The sequence below is a fragment of the Rana temporaria genome, chromosome 12 (assembly GCF_905171775.1).
Source record: "Rana temporaria chromosome 12, aRanTem1.1, whole genome shotgun sequence".
Taxonomy (NCBI): domain Eukaryota; kingdom Metazoa; phylum Chordata; class Amphibia; order Anura; family Ranidae; genus Rana; species Rana temporaria.
The window spans coordinates 24,524,444-24,542,503 of record NC_053500.1 but is presented as its reverse complement, the minus strand read 5'-3'; the positions used below and the strand labels follow the sequence as shown (position 1 = coordinate 24,542,503).

General features: G+C 46.4%; 1 protein-coding gene across 1 annotated transcript in view; it reads right to left on the bottom strand.

Moving 5' to 3' along the window:
* SERINC3 (serine incorporator 3) overlaps nucleotides 1-18,060 on the bottom strand; it is a 29,048-nt gene that overhangs the window by 9,436 nt on the left and 1,552 nt on the right. The window contains exons 2-6 of the mRNA XM_040331181.1: nucleotides 11,295-11,456; nucleotides 5,166-5,359; nucleotides 2,649-2,728; nucleotides 1,197-1,334; nucleotides 319-488 (exon numbers count right to left, since the gene is read on the bottom strand). Coding sequence (XP_040187115.1) covers nucleotides 319-488; nucleotides 1,197-1,334; nucleotides 2,649-2,728; nucleotides 5,166-5,359; nucleotides 11,295-11,456 — 744 coding nt within the window. The remainder of the gene's footprint in view (nucleotides 1-318; nucleotides 489-1,196; nucleotides 1,335-2,648; nucleotides 2,729-5,165; nucleotides 5,360-11,294; nucleotides 11,457-18,060) is intronic.

Genomic DNA, 18,060 nt, shown 5'->3' with positions numbered 1-18,060 from the left:
AACGTAGAGAGTGTCCTGACTCTCCTGTAGCCCAAGGGAGGGGGCGAGCACAACACTCCACACCAGGGAGAAAGCCTTGCATTACTGTGTGGAGTTACAGACAGAAGAACAGGAAGTGAGGATTTCTCAGAAGAAATACATTTAAAAGCAAAATAGAAGGATGAGGTAAGTGAAGGAGGACTGCACTAAGGTAAAGGAAGCTATTTAAGAAAAAAAAAAAAAAAAAAAAAAAAAATTTGTACCTTTACAACCCCTTTAAGCGGTGATCACCTCTGCTCTACAGTTACACCCCCCCCCCCCAGCATCCGTGGACTGTACCTGCACTTTGGGGAGGATTGAGATGACAGATACAATAAAACACAGGATCAGGTTGAAACTAATGAAGCATTTGTTCTCGGTGCACCCCCCAGGCACAGTGTAGAATACAAAGAGGAGAGCGTAGAATGTTATTGATGCGGCGTACAGCAGGCCGGTGGATGACAGTAATACTAGAAGATACAAAGACAATGGAGGTTATCGGATATGCATGTAACATTTCAATTCACAAATGCTAGCATTCAGATTGTTATCATCAAAGTATTAAAACTAAACTCCGGGATCGGCGAATTCCCCCATTAAGACCCCCACACACACACACACTAAACAGTTATTACATTTGTGAAATTCCTTACCATTGAAGAGAAAAGTCCAATTTAAATTTTCAAGAAGTGCTCTCCAACGCAAAAAAAAATAAAAAATGCAGCATCTATTCTGCCAAAGAGGAGCCGTTAGAACAGCGATTACATCATATCCTCTCCTCTCTACACCAGAGGTTGGCAACCGGTGGCCCGTAGAGCCCTCTGATGTGGCCAGCGACCTGCTGCTCTGAAATGGTGGGTTGGCAAGCCCAGATCGCAGGTTGTCGACCCACCATACCACACCATCAGTGTTGTGAATGAAGCTGGTGGTAGAGGAAGAAAGCGGCTGCGGAGCAGAGCCCCATAAGCCGATGCTTCCTATACAGTGCCGGCTTTTGCCACAGGCGGAGTCTATGGCAAAGTTCAGCTAACCTGAAGGATAGCCACAGGTGCTCCTTATCTAAATGAAACCAACCCAAAACAGTGAACAAAAAAATAACACGTCAGACAAAAAAAAAAAAAAAAAATTACATCTTTGGCCGTCAGTGTGAACAGTAAAACATTTAGTACCATTCTTACCTGCATACCAACATCTGGAATTCCCCTCCTCCATGCGCTCCAACCAGGACTCATTCCAGGAATGTGCAAAATCAACAAGTAGCACCAGCTGGATGAGGATGAAGGAAAAGGCCCCTGCCGCTCCAAAGATAAACCAGGCTAGAATAAGGGAATAGGACACCACAAATTAAAGCTGAATGCTGGTTAAAAAATAAAGATTTTATATATATATATATATATATATATATATATATATATATATATATATATATATATATATATATATATATATATATATATATATATATATATATATATATATATATAAAAAGGAGAAACGGTGTATAAATGTAGCCTATAATACACCACTAATTCTGTCCCACAGGTCTCCAATAGTAAAAAAAACAATATAGAGATGTACCAAATATTCGTAAATACCATAAAAGAATATGACTAAGCAGCTGTGGAATATTATATGTACGCATGCACATGTGTTTAGGTAGCCCTGGAAGACGTCTTAATGACGAAATGCCTTGGGCGGAGCCTCATGCCGACGTCATCACGCTCCCAGGACTAGAAGACTAGACTTATTACATGTGTATTTATGCCAATGTGGGTTGTATTCGCTTAATTAAAAACGGTACAAGTTCTTACTACACTATGGAGAGGTGCTTTTCTTCTTTTAGATGAACACATGTTCACTGGGAGGGATAACTTCTCTTATGCGTTTACAGCTTAACTGCTATGTCTTTGCGTTATGTATATACTGCGATGAGGCAAGAGGAGGAAAGGGAGGCACTAAAAGGGTTGAACAACAACTAGGGATGCACCAATATATCGGCTGAAATTAGAGGTATCAAGTTTTGCCGATTGGATAAAAAGATGCCAATGGCCACCGAAAATGATTTTGCCGCGATTTTCATAGGTCATGCGACTCAAAGACCGCAATAAAAATGCGAACGGGTGTGTTTTTGCCATGTTTTCAATGCATTTCAAAGAAGAGATGCGTTACACCGCGGTGAAAAGGATGCATTTTTCTTAAGCTTTTCTTGCGCAAAAGAGCTTCAAAAAAACATTAAAAAGTCCAACTGAATACAATTATATATAGATTTTAAAAACTGTCCATTTCGGTCTCGGTTTCTAGGTTTCGGTTCAGAATTTTCATTTTGGTGCATCACTAATAAGAACATGAGGAGGCTCCAATGTGGTCAGAGGGCGCTCAACAAAGCGCAATATAAAGAAAGGTGGATAATAAATGATATCAGACCAGCGGTTCTGAACTCTGTCCTCAAGTACCCCCAACAGGCCATGTTTTGGGAATTTCTCTTAGATAAAACAGCTGTCTAAAATACTAAGCCATAAAGCACCTGTGCAAAATAAGAGGAAAACCTGCAAACATGGCCTGTTGGGGGTACTTGAGGACAGGGTTGGGGACCACTGCCATAGACAAGTAAGTAGGTAATATGTAATTACTTCTTGTAAAGGGTCCTTCTGGAATGTAGAACGCTCCCACCATTATACCGACAATGGCCAATACTTTGAAGAACCAGAACCTGTAATAAAATCAAGCCAATTAAAAATGTTATCAAAGTGACGGAAGAAAATAGCTGCCTTTTTACCAAGGGCAACCTAAAAGGTTGGCAGAAAGACAGGCAAAAGTTCAGATTACTATTCGGAAAAAAGAGCGACTTTATTTACTACGTGGTAGTGAGATGTTTGTAACTAAAAGGGGTTCCTTCGATCCCTCCGTCCCCCAAAAAATAAAAATAAAATTCAAGTCAGTAGCTACAAATACAGTAGATGCCGACTTATTACCTGTCCAGGGATCCAGTGCTGTCCTCACCCAGGCCAGTTCCTCACCGGTCTTCATGTCCCTGGTGCCACCATGCCAACTGTGGGATGCCAGCTGTGACTCCTCGTGGCTTCACACTGCAAATGGTCCCGCAGCCTTCTGGGACCTGTGATGTGTCCTAAGAAGCTGCGAGTAGAGGAAGAGGCGCAGAACTTCTGCTTGGATCGCCTAGGTCACATGTGTCAAACACAAGACCAAATCCGGTTTGCCAAGTCATGAGGCCCTTGTACCTCTCTTGCAGCTGCGGAACCCCCACTGCCACCCCCACTTTGTCTCAGCAGCAGAAAGCTCCTCTCCATTTTTGAATGTCTACAGAACCCCTCCATGTACAAGGTCCATAGTGAAGGGGAGATGGGAGGGTGTTCTGTAGACAGACTTTCTGTCCTAGTGTGACAATGCTGCTCTCTCATAGACACAGTACAGTGCTTGAGTATTGACAACTTAGGACAGGAAGTGTGTTTGAGGTATTATGAACACGTACAAGTCTAAAAGACAGAAAACTAATGCAGTCAATACATGTAAGGATTAGTAAAGTGGTAATAAACTACATCATGTTCTTAGGCTTTGATATGCATCAAGAAGCTTTTTATTAAAGAGTTTGTAAAGTCTCCAGATGAAAACCCTTTTTTGCTGCAGCGCCCCCCCCCCCCTTTACTTACCTGCCCCCGATCCCTTCCGGCGATGGGCACGAGCCCAGTGGCTTCATCATTGGACAGACCGACGCAGCGGGAGCCATTGGCTGCCACTGCTGTCAAATTCAGTGACACAGGAACAGGGCTGGGTCATTGTGCCTGTGTCAATGGATGTACGAGGGCCACATGACTTGGCCTGGCTGGTCTTTACACCAATCAATGGATGCAGGAGTGAGACTTGGGAGTGTGTCTGCACGGGTGACCCCAGGGAAAGCAGGTCTCCGTGGGGGCACCTGATGCAAAGAAGGAGCGCTGGCAGGGCACCCCAGAAGAGGAGGATCTGTGCAAAAACCTTGCACAGAGCAGGCAAGTATAGGAATGTGTGTGTATATATATATATATATATATATATATATATATATATATATATATATATATATATATATATATATATACACACACACACACACACACACACACGCACACACAAACCCTTACAACCCCTTTAACCATTTCCCGACCCGCGCATGTAGATATACGTCGGCGGACAGGCACATCAACGTACCTGTACGTAACTGTCTAGACGTGGGTCGTACCCGCTACATGCGGCGGTCGGGTCCCCTCGGGGAGCGATCCGGGACGACGGCGCAGCTATTCGTTTCTAGCCGCCCCCTCGCGATCGCTCCCTGGAGCTGAAGAACGGGGAGAGCCGTATGTAAACACGGCTTCCCCGTGCTTTACTATGGGGGCTGCATCGATCGAGTGATTCCTTTTATAGGGAGACTCGATCAATGACGTCAGACCTACAGCCACACCCCCCTACAGTTGTAAACACACACTAGGTGAACCCTAACTCCTACAGCGCCCCCTGTGGTTAACTCCCAAACTGCAACTGTCATTTTCACAATAAACAATGCAATTTAAATGCATTTTTTGCTGTGAAAATGACAATGGTCCCAAAAATGTGTCAAAATTGTCCGAAGTGTCCGCCATAATGTCGCAGTCACGAAAAAAAAAAAAAAAAAAAAAAAAAAAAAAAAAAATCGCTGATCGCCGCCATAAGTAGTAAAAAAAAAAAAAACTATCCCCTATTTTGTAAACGCTATAAATTTTGCGCAAACCAATCGATAAACGCTTATTGCGATTTTTTTTACCAAAAATAGGTAGAAGAATACGTATCGGCCTAAACTGAGGAAAAATTTTGTCGCTCTATTTTTGTTTATAGCGCAAAATATAAAAACCGCAGAGGTGATCAAATACCACCAAAGGAAAGCTCTATTTGTGGGGAAAAAAGGACACCAATTTTGTTTGGGAGCCACGTCGCACGACCGCGCAATTGTCGGTTAAAGCGACGCAGTGCCGAATTGTAAAAACCCCTTGGGTCATTTAGCAGCATATTGGTCCGGTCCTTAAGTGGTTAAGCAAGGGTGGCAGTATACCTACAGATCCAAGATCTGCAGCAAAGCCGCACAGGACATGTGTATGTGGTATGATAGATGCACTTACCCATTGTGTATGGCAGCCCGGGGGTCCTTGCTGGTCTTAACGCCAATCATGAGTAAGGCGAAGACTAGGAAGAACATGGTCATGGCAAAGCTGACGCGATACACGGCCTTATAACCGACCAGAACATCGCAGTCCACGTAGCCATTAACACTGGGAATGGTTGTGCCAAATCCTCCTTCACAGAAGCCTGGGATCTGCAGAGAAGAAGGAAATAAGATTAGATTACTCATTGGGCCTCAGCCAAGATTCTTCTACTGTGTGTTGTGGACAACAAACTAAACATTACACACCAGGGAGGAAAATGCGACAGGATCTCTGCAAGTCTGCTAGAGATATTGATTGGAAATTGGGTATTGATTAGTGTAGGTACTTGTGCAGCATTTTTTTTTTCCCCCCAAATAGTGTTCTCACTTGGCATCCTGTGAGTTTGTTGAGCATTGTGTAAGATGAGGCACAGCCCTCCACATTATAATCTCCTTGGGATAAACATAAGGAATATGAACACGTGATCCAAGGTATTAAGCCCAGGGCTAAGCGCCATTACACTCACACATGCAGCTTGTGACCAGCAGAAAAGCCCATTATGAATGGATACCACAAAGACAGACTAATACACGATCATTTTTCGGCATGAAAAAAAACTTTGTTTTTCAAAAACGTCATTTAAAATGATGGTGTGTGGGCTACACATCGTTTTTCAGGTTCTGAAAAACGTAAAAAAAAAAAAAAAAAAATTCGAACATGCTGCATTTTTTAACGTCGTTTTAAACAATGTCGTTTTTCGGGTTGTAAAAAATGATCGTAAAACAACGTAAAAAACCTGCGCATGCTCAGAAGCAAGTTATGAGACGGGAGCGCTTGTTCTGGTAAAACTAGCGTTCATAATAGAGTAAGCACATTCATCACGCTGTAACAGACAAAAAAGCGTGAATCGTCTTTAACCACTTCCAGACCTGCGCACGACGATGTACGTCCTATTTTTAAAGACTGATATCTCGGTAACGGCAGCAGCTGCTGCCACAATCGAGGTATCAATCTTTAGTGTGCACGGTCTGGAATCCGATAATGGCGGTCTCCGCGGCAGATTCACCGCGAGATCGCCATTATCGGTGGCGGGAGGAGGTAGCGGCGGAGGAGATCGCGACTGTTCGGCTGGTGAGCGGGGACGAGACTGAAGGAAAAATCTCCTTCGCCCGTCCCCATAGCTCGGCTGGGCGGAAGTGACGTCAAAACGTCAGTCCCGCCCAGCCTCTTAAAGAGACAAATTTTTTTTTTGGTCATTTGAAAAAATGACATTTTTTATTTTTTGCATTTAAGCCCAAATATGAGATCTGAGGTCTTTTTGACCCCAGATCTCATATTTAAGAGGACCTGTCATGCTTTTTTCTATTACAAGGGATGTTTACATTCCTTGTAATAGGAATAAAAGTGATCAAATTATTATTATTTTTTTTTTCAGTGTAAAAAATAATAAAATAAATAAAAATAAATAAGAAAACCCAAAAAAAAATTTTTTAAAGCGCCCCGTCCCGACGAGCTCACGCGCAGAAGCGAACGCATACGCGAGTAGCGCCCGCATATGAAAACGGTGTTCAAATCACACAAGTGAGGTATCGCCGCGATCGTTAGAGCGAGAGCAATAATTATAGCCCTAGAGCTACTCTGTAGCTCAAAAAATGCAATCTCTAGAATTTTTTAAACATCGCCTATCGAGATTTTTAAGGGTAAAAGTTTGACGCCATGCCACGAGCGGGCGCAATTTTTAAGCGTGACATGTTGGGCATCATTTTACTCGGCGTAACATTATCTTTCACAATATATAAAAAAATTGGGCCAAATTTATTGTCGTCTTATTTTTTAATTCAAAAAAGTGAATTTTTTCCAAAAAAAGTGCGCTTGCAAGACCGCTGCGCAAATACGGTGTGACAAAAAGTATTGGAATGACCACTATTTTATTCTCTAGGGTGTTAGAAAAAAATATATATATAATGTTTGGGGGTTTTAAGTAATTTTCTAGCAGAAAAAACTGTTTTAGTCTTGCAAACACCGAATCTGAAAAACACCTAAGGTCTGGAAGTGGTTAACTAACAAGGAATCAGCTAAAGCAGTTCAAAGGCGAATAGAATTTCCCCTTCAGAGTGCCGTCGTACGCGTTGCTCGTCACCGCGCTTTGCTAGATCATATTTTAAAAACGATGGTGTGTGGGCAACGTCGTTTTAATGATGAAGTTGGGAAAACGTCGTTTTTTTGGACATGCTGAAAAACGTTTTTTTTTCATGCTGAAAAAATCGTGTGTACGCGGCATTAGATCTAGAAATTCAGCGCTTCCGAGAACCACTGCAAGGAGGCGACATTCTAACAAAGTTTTTTTTATTAAAAACGGTATTTATAAAAAAGGTTATTGTGTGTGTTTATGTTAGGATTTATAAAAGGGAATCTGCATTTTGTATTTTATATTACATATATATAAAATCTCTATCAAAATGTACAACCATGCACGTTAATGACCAGGCCATTTTTTGCAGTTTGGCACTGCATCGCTTTAACCCACAATTGTGCGGTCGTGCGACGTGGTACCCAAACAAAATGTATTTTTCTTTTGGTGGTATTTGATCACCTCTGCGGTTTTTATTTTTTGCGCTATAAACAAAAAGGACAGACAATTTAAAAAATGTTTAATATTTTTATTACTTTTATGCTATAATAAATATTTTTGTTTCATCTCTGTATCACCCGAGACCAGTCGCTTCACTGGGTATATGTAACCACTTTAAATTAAAGCTACCCTATAACCTAGGTGGGCTACTGAAAGCTCTGCATAGTGAATTGTACACACAACGTGTTGCTATACATGGCAAAAATTCCAAAACCACTTCATCATCATCTTGTTATAAATATTCCAAATGTCATTGTAATGATGCAGCTGTATACGAGCTCAGCAATAATCATCAGCCTCAGTACATTCTAGTGCTGAAGAGTGACTGTGGAGAGGAATAAATATGAAACCTGGAAATTACCGACTGTATGATGACTACAGGAGGCCATGATAATGAATGAGGACAGCCGGAAATCCCATCTGCTTATAGTTTGCCTTTCCCCGAATTCCTCCTTTACCTCCCTCATTAAATATGCTAATGAAATGATTAACCACTTCCATACCAGGCACTTACGCACCTTCCCGCCCAAGCCAATTTTCAGCTTTCAGCACTGTCGCACTTTGAATGGCAATTGCGTGGTCATGCTACACTGTACCCAAACTAAATTGGCGTCCTTTTTCCCCACAAATAGAGCTTTCTTTTGGTGGTATTTGATCACCTCTGCGATTTTTTTTTTTGCGCAACAACTAAAAAAAGACTGAAAATTTGGAAAAAAATTAAATTATTTTTTTTATGTTAATTTTTTTGTAAATAAGTTTTCTCTTTCAATTACGGGCACTGATATGGCGGCACTAATGGGCACCGATGAGATGGCACTGATGGACATCGATGAGGTAGTACTGACGGGCACAGATGAGGTGGCACTGATTGGCGGCGCTGGTATGCGACACTGATGGGCACACATGGGCGGCACTGATGGGCACACATGGGCGGCACTGATGGGCACACATGGGCGGCACTGATGGGCACACATGGGCGGCACTGATGGGCACACATGGGCGGCACTGATGGGTGGCACAGATGGGCACTGATAGGTGGGCACTGGGCATGGATGGGCACTGTGGGGTGGCACTGATGGACACTGTGGGGTGGCACTGATGGACACTGTGGGGTGGCACTGATTTTGCCAGGTTGCCAGTCATTGCCCATTTGTGGGCACTGATTGGCATCTTTTTTTGAATGCTGTTTTTTTTTTGCAGGCTTTTTTTTTTTTTTTGCCCACCCTGGTGGTCCAGGGTGGGCATCCCTGGTGGTCCAGTGTGGCGATCCGAGGGGGGGCTGCGCTGATAAACAATCACGCAAACCCCCCCTGTCAGGAGAGCCGCCGATCTGTCAGACGCGAGTGAGGAAGAGCCATCAACGGCTCTTCCTGTTTACATCGTGATCAGCCGTGATTGGACACGGCTGATCACGTGGTAAAGAGTCTCCGCCGGAGGCTCTTTACCGAGATCAGAGATGCAGGGTGTCAGACTTGACACCCCACATCACCGATCGCCGCGATGCGCGCCCCCACGGGCGCGCGCGGCATGAAATCCTGCAGGACGTTCTGGAACGTCCTGTCAGGATTTCATAACCACTTCCCGGACGTAAATCGGCTATAGGCCGGGCGGGAAGTGGTTATATAAAGCAACAAGTGAATAACACACACAATTACAAAAACCTCAGCAGATTTCTAACATTGGGAAATGGATGGCTGAAAGTGCTGAACAGAATTGTGTGCAATGTCTAAGACCCATACACACCATTAGATTTTCTGCAGATTTTTGTCTTCAGATTTACCAAAACCATCTAATATGAGGTCAAACCTTAAGGCCGGGTACTCACGAGCAAACATGTATGGTGAAAGCGGTCCGTCGGACCGTTTTCACCATACATGTCTGCCAGAGGGCTTCTGTACGATGGTTGTACACACCATCGTACAGAAGTCCGCGCGTAAACAATACGCGGGGCGTGTCCGCGGTGTCGCCGCGTCGATGACGCGGTGTCGCCGCGACAATGACGCGGCGACGTGGGCGGCCCGCCTTTAAAATGCTTCCACGCATGCGTCGAAGTCATTCGACGCATGCGAGGGACGGCGGGCGCCTGGACATGTACGGTAGGTCTGTACTGACGACCGTACATGTCCGAGCGGGCAGAATTCCAGCGGGCTGTTTTAAAACAAGTCCAGGAATATTTGTCTGCTGGGAAAAGGCCCGGCGGGCAAATGTTTGCTGGAATTCGGCCCGCTCGCGCCCACACACGACCAAACATGTCTGCTGAAACTGGCCTGCGGGCCAGTTTCAGCAGACATGTTTGCTCGTGAGTATGGGGCCTAAGAGTTTCATTTTTTATGCAATCAGGCAGACCCTTGCACTACATGGTTTTGGTAAATCTGAAGACAAAAATCTGCAGAAAATCTAATAGTGTGCATGGGGCCTAAGACATTGCACACGATTCTGTTCAGCACTTTCAGCCATCCATTTCCCAATGTTAGAAATCTGCTGAGGTTTATGGAATTGTGTGCGATATTCACTTGTTGCTTTATATAATCATTTCATTAGCATACATCATACAATTTTATAATTCAATTTCCTTTAGATTTACAGTGGAACCTCGGATTACGAGCATAATCCGTTCCAGGAGAATGCTTGTAATCCAAAGCACTTGCATATCAAAGCGTGTTCCCCCATAGAAGTCAATGAAAACGAAGATAATTTGTTCCGCATTGACTTCTATGGCATGCAATACTGCATGTGGCCAGAGGTTGGGGGGGCGCCGGAGAGCCTCGGAAATACTCGGAAGACAGCTTGGCTGATCTTGGAAACCCTCAGAAAGACTTGGGAACGGAGTACCGTATTTATCGGCGTATACCGCGCACTTTTTTGCCCTGAAAAACAGGGCAAAATCGTGGGTGCGCGAAATACGCCGATACCCGTACTGTGTTTGAACCACTGCGACGACATATACCGAGCGCAGTACACTTGGGTATAGTCGGGCAGGCTCGTCTCCTCTTGCGGTCACGTCCTGTACGCGAGAGGAGCCGAGCCTGCCTGACTATACCCGAGTGTACTGCGCTCGGTATATGTCGGCGCAGTGGTTCGACCACAGCGTGGGAAGCGGGGAAGACACCACGAAGAAGGTCGCAGAAGGACGCCGGACCGGACGAGGCTGCCGATGGACGACGGGCAAGACACTGACGAGGAACATCCAAACAGTAAGTATTTTTTTTTTTTTACAGGAATTTTCCTTCAAGTTCGGGGGTGCGCGCTATACGCCGGGGCGTGTTATAGCAAGATAAATACGGTACTTTCAAGTGATTCCGAGTATTTCCGAGTACCTTCAACTATGAAGTGCAGGGCCTCTTTTTTTTTTTAAATGGGGACACAAAGCAGAAGGCATGACCAGGAATATTTCTGGTTCATCCAATCTGTAGGATTGAAGTAGAGTCTGGGTGACCACCATGTGTTCTATAATAAATGCGGTCCAAACCTACCTTTTTCAATCGGTCCGATATCCCGGGGGTGAGCATGAGGCAGGACAGGAAAGTGCCCAGCAACATGAGGAATGCATAGATGAGACGGGTCACCGTGGAATTACCGGAGCTGGGGCAGCATCGACACAAGATACACGTGGCACTGCTACACAGGCATGGAATCTGCAGGAGACAGAAAAGTCATTATGAAGCATCTGCACTTATGGAGGAAGAGCTATAAAAGGGGAGCTACCTAAAAAATAGGTTCTGCTAGTTATGGAACATGAGGGTTTGCATACAATTTCCACTGGTTACCCCAACAGTTCAATACAGACATAGCTATTAATGGAGACTGAATAGACATTGATATCTGCTAGTTGTGTGAATGACTCCGATTTTCTGCAGGACTATGAAGTGAAGGGAGGGGAGATTCCTTCATGGATGACAAAACAGCAGTGCCTGGGCCACCGGGTCCGTTCTAGGGGAAATAAATCTATGTCGGGCCGCGTGGCGCGCGTCTGCACTGCAAACCCGAAAGAGGCGATCACGTACCCGCCCCGCAGTTTATGTAGGTGGGGCGGTCCGCAACCAGTTAAAGTAGAACTATAGGCAAAACTTTATTTTGGACAGCAAGCGTTATAACCTCTCTGTCAAAAGAGCGTCCGTGCCGTTCTCTCGAAAAACCACCCCCCCCCCGTCCGTGCAGTTCTCTCTCCCCCCCCCCCCATCCCGTGCAGTTCTCTCTACCCCCCCCCCCCCCCGTCCATGGCGCTCTCCCCCCTCAATCTGTCAGGGGGGAGAGCGGAGGTAGGAGCCGCTAAGCCCAGCTCCTACCTTTTCCGAATGAACAGAGTCGGTGATCACCGACTCTATCCATTCATATAACTGAGCATCGTAACCTCCTGTGTTTACGATGCTTCAGTTTATGAATGGAGGAGCTTCTCTCCATTCATTTCAGCTGAGGCTGCTGAGAAAGGGACTGGGGAATCTGTGCCCTTAGTCCCTTTCTCTGTCTTAAAGGGGAGATGTCAGAGGTCTGTTAAGACCCCTGATATCCCTCCAAAGACCCCCAAAAGAGATGAGTTAAAAAAAAAAAAATTGCAAAAAATATTTAAAAAAATAAAAATAAAAATAAAAATAGAAACACACCCCCCACACACACACACACACACACATTGACAATCCCCCATCCCCTTAAAAGAAAAAAAAAACTGCCACTGTCACATGACATTAAAAAAAGTATTGGTAATCGGTATCGGCGAGTACTTGAAAAAAAGTATCGGTCTCAAAAAAGGTTTATCGGGACAACCCTAGGTTAGGCTGGGTTCACACTACGATTTTCCCGTCCGTCAGCCGCATACGATTTATATGAAAAAACGTATGCGGCTGAAACGGACGTAAACGTATGGAACCGCACATATGTGCGTTTTCCATTGACTTTAATGTTAAAAAAAAACGTATGCGTTTGCCATACGGTTTTAAAAACGGCCGCTAAACCGTGGTTGAACACGGTTTTGCGTACTGTTAAAAAACGTTTTGCCAGCAAATCGTACGCACCCGGATGCATCTGAGTGCATACGATTTGCAATGCATTGTCTATGTATGCGTTTTCCCGTACGGGCCCGTACGTTTTCAATACTGAAATCATATGCAGCTGACGGATGGGAAAATCGTAGTGTGAACCCAGCCTTAAAGTGATGAACAGCTAAAGCTCAGATTACACAACCAGCTGAATAACTGAAATTGAGTGACTCTCAGCCTCTCCTTTCTAAGAATGGCTCTATAGAGGAATTCAATTATAGAGAGTGAGTAATATCAGCCAATGCTGAACTCTTTAGAATAAAAACTTCCCCCTGCCTTTGGCACGGCTGTTCTTCCTGTCTAACCCGTGACGGTCACATGTCTCCATGTACGGTCACATGTCTCCATGTACGGCAGATAAGAAGAATCTGCTAAGTTCCAAGGCCAAAGATCTATCTGCTGGAGCCGGGATCGGGTCTGTCAATATAAAAGTCAGCAGGGACAGTTCTGAAGCAAGAGCGGCTTCTCTAGCAGGACTTGTACTTTCCATGTAGATCTGGTGTAATGGTGTCATAGGTGGCCTGTACACAACCTCACCCGATAGAACCATGTGATCAATCATCTCCCCGCTGACAGGAAGAGCATTTCAAAGCCTTTTGTAGAATGGAGAGGTGTTAGAAATCCCTTTAAGTTTCCTTTGCTGTCATAAAGAAAGAAAGAAGGAAGAAAGAAAGGAGAGAGAGAAAGGAGAGAGAGAAAGGAGAGAGAGAGAGAAAGGAGAGAGAGAGAGAAAGGAGAGAGAGAAAGAAAGGAGAGAGAGAGAGAAAGGAGAGAGAGAGAGAGAGAGAGAGAGAAAGGAGAGAGAGAGAAAGAGAGAGAGAGAGAGAGAGAGAGAGAGAAAGGAGAGAGAGAGAGAAAGGAGAGAGAGAGAGAGAGAGAGAGAGAGAGAGAGAGAGAGAGAGAAAGGAGAGAGAGAGAGAGAAAGGAGAGAGAGAGAGAGAGAGAGAAAGGAGAGAGAGAGAGAGAGAGAGAGAGAGAGAGAAAGGAGAGAGAGAGAGAGAAAGGAGAGAGAGAGAGAGAGAGAGAGAAAGGAGAGAGAGAGAGAGAGAGAGAGAAAGGAGAGAGAGAGAGAGAGAGAGAGAGAGAAAGGAGAGAGAGAGAGAGAGAGAGAGAAAGGAGAGAAAGGAGAGAGAGAGAGAGAGAGAAAGGAGAGAGAGAGAGAGAGAGAGAAAGGAGAGAGAGAGAGAGAGAGAAAGGAGAGAGAGAGAGAGAGAGAAAGAGAGAGAGAGAGAAAGAGAGAGAAAGAGAGAGAGAGAGAAAGGAGAGAGAGAGAAAGGAGAGAGAGAAAGGAGAGAGAGAAAGGAGAGAGAGAGAGAGAGAAAGGAGAGAGAGAGAGAGAAAGGAGAGAGAGAGAGAGAAAGGAGAGAGAGAGAGAGAAAGGAGAGAGAGAGAGAAAGGAGAGAGAGAGAGAAAGGAGAGAGAGAGAGAAAGGAGAGAGAGAGAGAAAGGAGAGAGAGAGAGAAAGGAGAGAGAGAGAGAAAGGAGAGAGAGAGAGAAAGGAGAGAGAGAGAGAAAGGAGAGAGAGAGAGAGAGAGAAAGGAGAGAGAAAGAAAGGAGAGAGAGAGAAAGGAGAAAGAAAGAAAGAGAAAGGAGAAAGAAAGAAAAAAAAAAAAAGAAAAAAAGAAAGAAAAAAAAAAAGAAAGAAAGAAAGAGAAAGAAAGAAAGAAAGAAAGAAAGAAAGAAAGAAAGAAAGAAAGAAAGAGAAAGAAAGAAAGAAAGAAAGAGAAAGAAAAAGAAAAAGAAAAAGAAAAAGAAAAAGAGAAAGAGAAAGAGAAAGAAAGAAAGAAAGAAAGAAAGAAAGAAAGAAAGAAAGAAAGAAAGAAAGAAAATCACCAGAGAAGGAAAAGAGGGGAAATCTTCCAATGGCAATGGACACCACACACAAATGTATGCATATATTTCAAAATGGATTCAATTCATTATTTTCCTTAAAATTCTACAAACAGTACCCCATAATGACAATAAGTATCACAGCCTTTGCTCAATACTTTGGTGAAGCCCATTTGCCACCAATTACAGCCTCAAGTCTTTCTGAATATGATGCTACAAGCTTGGCACTCCTATTTTTGGGGAAGTTTCTCCCATTCTTCTTTGCAGGACCTCTCAAGCTCCATCGGGTTGGATGGGGAGCGTCGGTGCACAGCCATTTTCAGATCTCCAATAAAGACACTTGTTTTGGGGACAAGAGGTGATTTCCTCTGACTTCCTGTTGTGTCTCTGTTACAGGAAGTGAAAAAAAAAAATACCCAATGGGACGTAAACAGTAAAATGACTGGCAGGGTTTTTAGCCCTTCACTACTATATCTGAAACAAGAGAAGGAGTACATACAAGTTTCTATTCCCTGCTATACATTGAACACAAAGCAGAGGAATCAGGATCTCAGTTTTCAGATCTTCCATCAGAAAAGACCCGTCATGTTTATGACAAGGAAGACTTTTATCCTGACGAGTTCTATTTATCAAGGGAACTTCCAGTTTTACCGGCTTAGAAATGTGGTATGTACTGGTATGTGTGTGCTGCTGTATGACCGTGCTGGGGGAGTGGAGGTGAGCTATGGAGTCTGACAACCGAGGAGATCAGAGATCGGGGAGAAATGGGAATTCAGCAACAGATATCACCTTCATAGTGACAGCCAACCCCACCCCACCAAACCATACCCTACCCTACCCCACCATACCAGGAGCACATAGGACTAGGCTGGCCCTCCACACCACAATGACTCTACAATCACCCAGAGACCCGGGTATAGCAGAATGGGATATATTCCTGCTGGTGGATGGGCATGACCGACAGCTTCTCTGGGCACCAATACGACCGAGCGGTCCCCATCCTACATACCGATCTCACTGAGCGGTCCCCTCATCCTACGTACCGATCCCACTGAGCGGTCCCCCCATCCTACGTACCGATCTCACTGAGCGGTCCCCCCATCCTACGTACCGATCTCACTGAGCGGTCCCCCCATCCTACGTACCGATCCCACTGAGCGGCCCCCCCATCCTACGTACCGATCCCACTGAGCGGCCCCCCCCATCCTACGTACCGATCCCACTGAGCGGTCCCCTCATCCTACGTACCGATCTCACTGAGCGGTCCCCTCATCCTACGTACCGATCCCACTGAGCGGCCCCCTCATCCTACGTACCGATCCCACTGAGCGGCCCCCCATCCTACGTACCGATCCCACTGATCGGCCCCCTCATCCTACGTACCGATCCCACTGAGCGGCCCCCCCCATCCTACATACCGATCTCACTGAGCGGCCCCCCCATCCTACGTACCGATCCCACTGAGCGCTCCCCCCATCCTACGTACCGATCTCACTGAGCGGTCCCCTCATCCTACGTACCGATCCCACTGAGCGGCCCCCCCATCCTACGTACCGATCCCACTGAGCGGCCCCCCCCATCCTACGTACCGATCCCACTGAGCGGCCCCCCCCATCCTACATACCGATCTCACTGAGCGGCCCCCCCATCCTACGTACCGATCCCACTGAGCGCTCCCCCCATCCTACGTACCGATCTCACTGAGCGGTCCCCTCATCCTACGTACCGATCTCACTGAGCGGTCCCCTCATCCTACGTACCGATCCCACTGAGCGGCCCCCCCATCCTACGTACCGATCCCACTGAGCGGTCCCCTCATCCTACGTACCGATCTCACTGAGCGGTCCCCCCATCCTACGTACCGATCCCACTGAGCGGTCCCCCCATCCTACGTACCGATCCCACTGAGCGCTCCCCTCATCCTACGTACCGATCCCACTGAGCGGTCCCCTCATCCTACGTACCGATCCCACTGAGCGGTCCCCCCATCCTACGTACCGATCCCACTGAGCGGTCCCCCCATCCTACGTACCGATCCCACTGACTGGCAGGGTTTTTAGCCCTTCACTACTATATCTGAAACAAGAGAAGGAGTACATACAAGTTTCTATTCCCTGCTATACATTGAACACAAAGCAGAGGAATCAGGATCTCAGTTTTCAGATCTTCCATCAGAAAAGACCCGTCATGTTTATGACAAGGAAGACTTTTATCCTGACGAGTTCTATTTATCAAGGGAACTTCCAGTTTTACCGGCTTAGAAATGTGGTATGTACTGGTATGTGTGTGCTGCTGTATGACCGTGCTGGGGGAGTGGAGGTGAGCTATGGAGTCTGACAACCGAGGAGATCAGAGATCGGGGAGAAATGGGAATTCAGCAACAGATATCACCTTCATAGTGACAGCCAACCCCACCCCACCAAACCATACCCTACCCTACCCCACCATACCAGGAGCACATAGGACTAGGCTGGCCCTCCACACCACAATGACTCTACAATCACCCAGAGACCCGGGTATAGCAGAATGGGATATATTCCTGCTGGTGGATGGGCATGACCGACAGCTTCTCTGGGCACCAATACGACCGAGCGGTCCCCATCCTACATACCGATCTCACTGAGCGGTCCCCTCATCCTACGTACCGATCCCACTGAGCGGTCCCCCCATCCTACGTACCGATCTCACTGAGCGGTCCCCCCATCCTACGTACCGATCTCACTGAGCGGCCCCCCCATCCTACGTACCGATCCCACTGAGCGGCCCCCCCATCCTACGTACCGATCCCACTGAGCGGCCCCCCCATCCTACGTACCGATCCCACTGAGCGGTCCCCTCATCCTACGTACCGATCTCACTGAGCGGTCCCCTCATCCTACGTACCGATCCCACTGAGCGGCCCCCTCATCCTACGTACCGATCCCACTGAGCGGCCCCCCATCCTACGTACCGATCCCACTGATCGGCCCCCTCATCCTACGTACCGATCCCACTGAGCGGCCCCCCCCATCCTACATACCGATCTCACTGAGCGGCCCCCCCATCCTACGTACCGATCCCACTGAGCGCTCCCCCCATCCTACGTACCGATCTCACTGAGCGGTCCCCTCATCCTACGTACCGATCCCACTGAGCGGCCCCCCCATCCTACGTACCGATCCCACTGAGCGGCCCCCCCATCCTACGTACCGATCCCACTGAGCGGCCCCCCCCCATCCTACATACCGATCTCACTGAGCGGCCCCCCCCATCCTACGTACCGATCCCACTGAGCGCTCCCCCCATCCTACGTACCGATCTCACTGAGCGGTCCCCTCATCCTACGTACCGATCTCACTGAGCGGTCCCCTCATCCTACGTACCGATCCCACTGAGC